This window comes from Astatotilapia calliptera, chromosome 23 (genome assembly GCF_964374335.1).
Source record: "Astatotilapia calliptera chromosome 23, fAstCal68.1, whole genome shotgun sequence".
NCBI classification, from domain to species: Eukaryota; Metazoa; Chordata; class Actinopteri; order Cichliformes; family Cichlidae; genus Astatotilapia; species Astatotilapia calliptera.
Window position 1 is genome coordinate 33020341 of NC_137443.1, and position 6211 is coordinate 33026551.

The 6211-nt window shown below is 38.6% G+C and overlaps 1 protein-coding gene across 1 annotated transcript in view; it reads left to right on the top strand.

The window, feature by feature from the left end:
• The first annotated feature begins 167 nt into the window (after positions 1-167).
• The window catches only part of LOC113016617 (calsequestrin-2-like), a 7520-nt gene continuing 1476 nt past the window's right edge, over positions 168-6211 (top strand). The window contains exons 1-6 of the mRNA XM_026159557.2: positions 168-628; positions 2992-3076; positions 3186-3286; positions 4730-4838; positions 5527-5600; positions 6101-6211. The exon at positions 6101-6211 is cut by the window's right edge and continues 20 nt beyond it. Coding sequence (XP_026015342.1) covers positions 386-628; positions 2992-3076; positions 3186-3286; positions 4730-4838; positions 5527-5600; positions 6101-6211 — 723 coding nt within the window. The 5' untranslated portion in view covers positions 168-385. The remainder of the gene's footprint in view (positions 629-2991; positions 3077-3185; positions 3287-4729; positions 4839-5526; positions 5601-6100) is intronic.

Genomic DNA, 6211 nt, shown 5'->3' on the forward strand with positions numbered 1-6211 from the left:
ATCACGAGTTTATTTCAAGGGCATGAACAGCATCCTCATGAATTATTATCCGTCAAATGTGCTCAATATAATGAGTTTCTCCATCACAGAGAGAAAAGGAGGAGGAAAGAGACCCTCCTGAGATTTGGGCAGTAAGTGACAGAGAGAGGAAGAGACAGAAGACAGGTGGAGAGGGAGAGCTATCAAAAGAGGGCAATAAAAAGAAGCAGGGTGTCCAGTGAAATATTAGACAGAGTATTTCAGATTTGCTGGAGATATAATAGAGATCAAATCTGTGGATGAATTGCAGATCTCATTCATAGCCAATTTCTTCAAGTTTGGTCTTGAGAGGATCTTGGATTTTTATTTTTTATTTTTTTGCAAACACATCCACACCTGAACAAAAATGCAACACATGTGGCTCTCTCTTCTATCTGGCCTCTGCCTTAACCTGGTTTTCCTTTGCAGTGCCGAGGAAGGTCTAGAGTTCCCCAATTTTGACGGGAAAGACAGGGTGATGGACATCAATGAGCGCAACTACAAAAAGGCTCTGAAGAGATATGACCTGCTGTGCCTGTTCTACCACGAACCTCTGCCGGCCAACAAGGGTCTTCAGAAGAGGTTCCAGATGACAGAGCTGGTGCTGGAGGTGAGAAGCTGGTTGAGGTTGGGTATGTGTCACAGACTGCAGGGCAAGTGGCTCGGTGATGATATTCATTGTGTGTTATAAAATGGAGTTAACTGTGAAAGGAAAGTGAGAAATGTGGAAGTATAATGATGTAATCTACTTTTTTATAGAGTTTTTTTTTCACATTTTGATAAGCATTAAACAGAAAGGCTAACTCATGTGGTTCAGGCGTTAATGCTCCATAAAGAATTCTTTCTGATGATGAATTATAACATAAAGTGCCTTCTCTGCTTGAAAAATTAGATTTGGGAGAAGCAGTTATTAGGATTGCTGATTCGTTTTGTGTTTATTGACCAGTTGATCAACAGTTGCTTTGTGGTAAAAAATCACATTTCCAGAAGCCTTAGCAGTACTTAGCATTCTAACATACTAAACATATTGCCTATGAGGATGATGGTATTCGTATTTAGGCCAAAGACCAATATAGAGCCTCACACATTAGCTCTGTAGCTTTAGACCACATTGGATAGGCAAAAAAATATATCCCAAGGTGAATGTTAATCCCTGTTAACCCTATTCCTGACTCTAAGGGGGTCACTAGCGATCTGCTGGATGTTACTATCATGAAGCTTCATAAACAATGAACTGGTTTTGAAAACTCTTTGCAAAATTCATTGCTCCTGAGTTTTTCAGGTTTGCAAATACCTGGAAGCTATGGGAAATGTATCACCACTGATCAAAGAAGACATGAGGAAATGAGAGATGGATCTGTTGTGGCATACCGGATGCTGAGCTATAGCTCAAATCCCTGCAGATTACATTCTGCCATGCAAAGTAATCACTGATACTTTCCGTTCTAGGAGAAATCAGACAGCGACTGCCCCATGTTTCCTCTGTCTTCTTGAAGTATAGACTCTCTCCTTAGACTGGATCTATGTTTTACCTGTGCACACTCTTAACTGGCAAGCAGTCCTTTTAATCCCATTTTGTGCTCTCCGCTGTGGTTTACATATATCCAGGGATTGTTTCTAGGTCATTTTGTTAATTATAGCTTGTTCCCAATTCTCTTTACTACCTTCCTTTGAACTAGAAATCAGAAGATTTGCTCTCACACTCCTTTCCTTCTCATCTTGGAGGCATTTTTTATTTGTTAGTATTCACCTTTGGCAACATTTTCAGTTTCACATTTCTGTCATGTTTCGTGCACTCTTGGAAAGCAGAAATACACAAAGTAAACCCCCCTCCTCAGTGGTTTTCTAAATCTGTTATCCTTCCTCAACAACTGCAAGCTGAAAGGCAAGCAGTCCTGACTCACAGCTTCCTCCTAACAAGAAAACTCCACAGGGGGCTCTCAGTACACAGACATCTTGGTAATGAAAAGATGTATTGACGAAGACGGCTGCAGCTGTGGATGTCGGCTCAAGTACACAGCATAGAAGTCAGAGCTAAATCAAAGCAATGAGGGTGTTCACACCAGTGTTTCTTATCTCAAGGTTTACTTACCAGGTGGTTTTAGTCCACACATGTCCACACTGTACAGTTTTATTTAAAAGTCAAATAAAAAGTCACCAACTATTATTTAATTTACCAGCTATGCTCTTGCGTCTTGCTCCCAGTTGCCAACACTGGTGTTTTACTGCACCTATTTCAGTGTCGAAGCCCCTAAACTGGCCAAAAGCCTCCCACCAAGAGCCGAGAGGAAGTACTCTCTGGCTACAACAATATCCTGAAGGTCACTATGAAACTTGACCCAGATTTGTACTTAATATTGACCTAAACCATAATCTTTTCCTAACCTAAATAACAAGGTTTAAATCTCAATCTGCTGCTGTTAGTATGGCTGAGGGTGTCACATGTGTTTGTTTGTATATGCATAACTCCTTACCAATCACGATGGTGACCTCTGTGATTTTAGAAAAGAGACAACATTTAGAACACGATGAAGAGATTTCAGAACATGAGGTATTTTGCCATTACTGGATAGGACAGTGCAGAAAGTAGACAGGAAGCTGGAGAGAAAGTGAGGGGGATGACATACAGGAAACCGTCTGGGACAGACGAGTAGGCCGGGGTTTGACGAGCTGCTCAACCAGGTGAGCTATAGCAGCACTCTCAAGTCAGAATGTGGCAGGTGAGTTTGAAGATGAGGATGAGACAATCAGCTTCAAAACAATGGTCCATCCTGTATGACTGCCAACTTGTTGCAACAAGGCCCGACACAAAGAGTGAACATTAAATCTCATTTTTAACGTTTCATCCTAGATGCCATTCAGAAAATCATCCTGATTAGGTGATGTTCCTGATCTAGGTTTTTTTTAAAGTGTGTTTTATAGAGTATTTTAATAGAGTCACAATACTGAATGAGTTGTTGTTCTTGAACACAGCTTACAGCTCAAGTCCTGGAGAACAAAGACATCGGTTTTGGAATGGTGGACTCCCAGAAGGATGTCAAAGTGGCCAAGAAACTGGGTATGTACTGCATCTGTGTTGCTCTTGGCTTATCCACTCCTATGGGTTTCTTATACCATTTTACTAGTAATGTATTGTTTTGAAAGTGTTGGATCTGTTGTCTAAATAGGACTGGAGGAGGTGGGCAGCTTGTACGTGTTCAAGGACGACCGTGTGATTGAGTTTGACGGGGAGCTCTCAGCAGACACTCTGGTGGAGTTCCTGTTGGATGTGAGTAGTAAAATCTGATGCTTTTCAGACGGCAGTTACATTACCCACAAAAACAATCAATCTTAGCCTCATTAATTAGTTGAATCCCTAACATATCACAACTGAACCATCAATAAGCTCTTCAACAACACACACATTTTAGTAACCGTCATCTGTACCTCATATAAAAAAATGCACTGTAAACTAAGTTATCAGAAAAGTTAAGGCAGCGACACAACTGCTACAGGTCCCTTTTGATTAGAGTTAAATCTCATATACTTTTGATGATCTAACTGATTTTTCATTCACATTTCCCACAGGCTAAGATAAATTACCATAATATTAAAAGTAATGAGTTAATATAAAACTCCCTTTTACTCAACATTGTTGGAGTTCTTTTTGTAAACATAAGAAGGTTCTGCCTTACTTTTGTTGTGCAAAAGTTTAGTGGAGACAGATTAAAGTTTGCAGAACTCACTAAGAAGCCTGTGCCATCTACTCAGGCTAAGCAATAGCTTAACAAGCCCCTTCACTCATGGCATCACAGCTTCTATCTATCTAATATGGATCAAATATCTATTACGCACAATTAGGTCGACGCACTAATAATTTTGCCAAATAATAGCATCTTAGTCAAATCTATAAGCTCTGGAATCCTAGAGCTTTTTCTTCTAATATCATAGCATCCACTCAGTAAGCTGTATTATTAAAGGACAAGTGCGAGCTAGAGCTGACTAATAGATTTCCTTTGGTTTTTGCTTTTACTGCTCTTCCTGCAGGTTTTTTTTTACTCTCTTTATTACTGCATGTGCAATATTCTCTACATTAATTCAGTCCTATTGACTATCAGCACATGCACACATTCACATTTAAACAATGCAACTGACGACAGAGAAATGTTACCTTTAAGAGGTGATTACTACCTCAAAATAGTGCAATTTGTTAAAAAACAAGAACTCCAATTTAAAAATATGAAAACTATTTTTAATTAATTTGAGCATTTCGGTTTACACGGCATATTGCACAAGATATGTATTTTAAAAGAACAGTGAATAGGGCCTTAATTGGGCCCCTGCTTCCTGATACATTTACTTCATTTTTATCTAAACTACACACTTTAAAGTTTTTAGAACTGCATCATGCACAAGTTCAGCATTATTGCTTTGCATTGATTATTGACTGACATGTATATACCTTCCAAGGTAGGTTTAGCGCAACAGTTACTTTTAGGTAACAGTACCCTGTATTTCAACTCTGTTAGGTGGATTATATTACCATGGCATGAGCCAAGCTAGCTGTTTGCTATCTTCAGTGCTAATGCTAAGCTAATCAAAGCGGCATGTAATTATGAGTCCACATTAAACAAAAGTGTATGAGACTGGAACTGATCCAACTATACCAAACTGATTAAGTTACCTGAGTAATGACTAACATGTTTTCCTTCTGTGTTATACTGCTCCTTAGGTGTTGGAGGACCCAGTAGAGATGATCAATAATGCCATGGAGGTGCGAGCCTTTGAGAGGATGGAGGAAGACATCCGCCTCATTGGTTATTTCAAAGGAGAAGATTCATGTTAGTTTAGCATCAAACTCATATGTCAATATAATAATAACAACAATAATAATAATGGATTGTATTTATATAGCACTTTTCGAGACCCTGGAAGCGCTTTACAATTCTACTATTCATTCACTCTCTCTTTCAGTGTACCATAAAGTTGTTTTATTGTGCTTCAGACATGTTAATGGACTATAGAGGTTGATGGAGATATATTTCGTATAGCCTTACTGGCTGCTAAATGAAAACCTGATTCTAGACTTTGCTAGTCTCACTCAGTCTCATGACAGCCTTTAAATAGCTTCTGGCTCCTCGTCTAATAGGTCAAACTGCAATTATAGTTCTTCTCACAAAAAAAGGAGAAAAAGTGAGGCAGGGAAGATACTATCTGGCCAATACGACGGTGGCACAAATTTTCATTATGAAGCCTATTTCTGTCCAGATATAGGTCGGTCCCTGGCGGTGACCTTGTTGGGAGGAGAACTAGGATCGTGTTACAAGTTTATAAAACTGTATTAAGGAAAAGTTGGTTACTGGGATGAAGATACCAGAATCTGATGAGAAATTGAATGAAGAAGCCTTTCACTTCTTGCCTTTCTCATCACACCATCACTATAGAATGTCACTGCTGAACTTCAGCTTTTGTTCTTGTCAATCTCTCTCAAATTTATTTCCAGCTCTCATTTTTGTTTTTGTTTTTTAGATTTCAAGGCTTTCCAGGAAGCCTCAGAGCGGTTTCAGCCTTACATCAAGTTTTTTGCTACATTTGATAAATCTGTAAGTCTTAACAGAAAATATACTACACTGTACTTTGTTTTACAGTAACATGCACCATAATTACTTAAAACACACTAACCATAATAAATTAGAATATTGACTTAATTAAATGCAACTTAATTTCTGTGTGTAAATAACAAGTAGCTTGTTAGCTTACTTTTGCAAAAAGCTAGCATGGCTATATTCAAATGCATCAAAGTCTAGCTGCTAGCAGCTCTGAAATTCACTATTTAGCGCGCTACATAGCATGTCACCTGTTGTTTAAAGTATGTAAATTAATGTTAGTGTTTGTTTTTTGTTAAATCTGATCTCTTAGGCTAGCTGTTTCCAATCTTTATCTTCACATCGCTCCTCAAATATACGTTTCCGAAAAAGACTGGAGATAGCTAATTTAGTTGAAACTCTTGATTAATGAGCTTCACTTCAAACATTAAAAAAAAACATGAAAACCACCCCTAAAACATTGAAGTGACATCTTGGCATTTAACTTTTTTTTTAAGGTAGCCAAACATCTTTCCCTAAAGATGAATGAAGTTAATTTCTATGAGCCATTCATGGAGGAGCCGGCCATCGTGCCTGGAAGACCTCTATCCGAGATAGACATTGTTGAA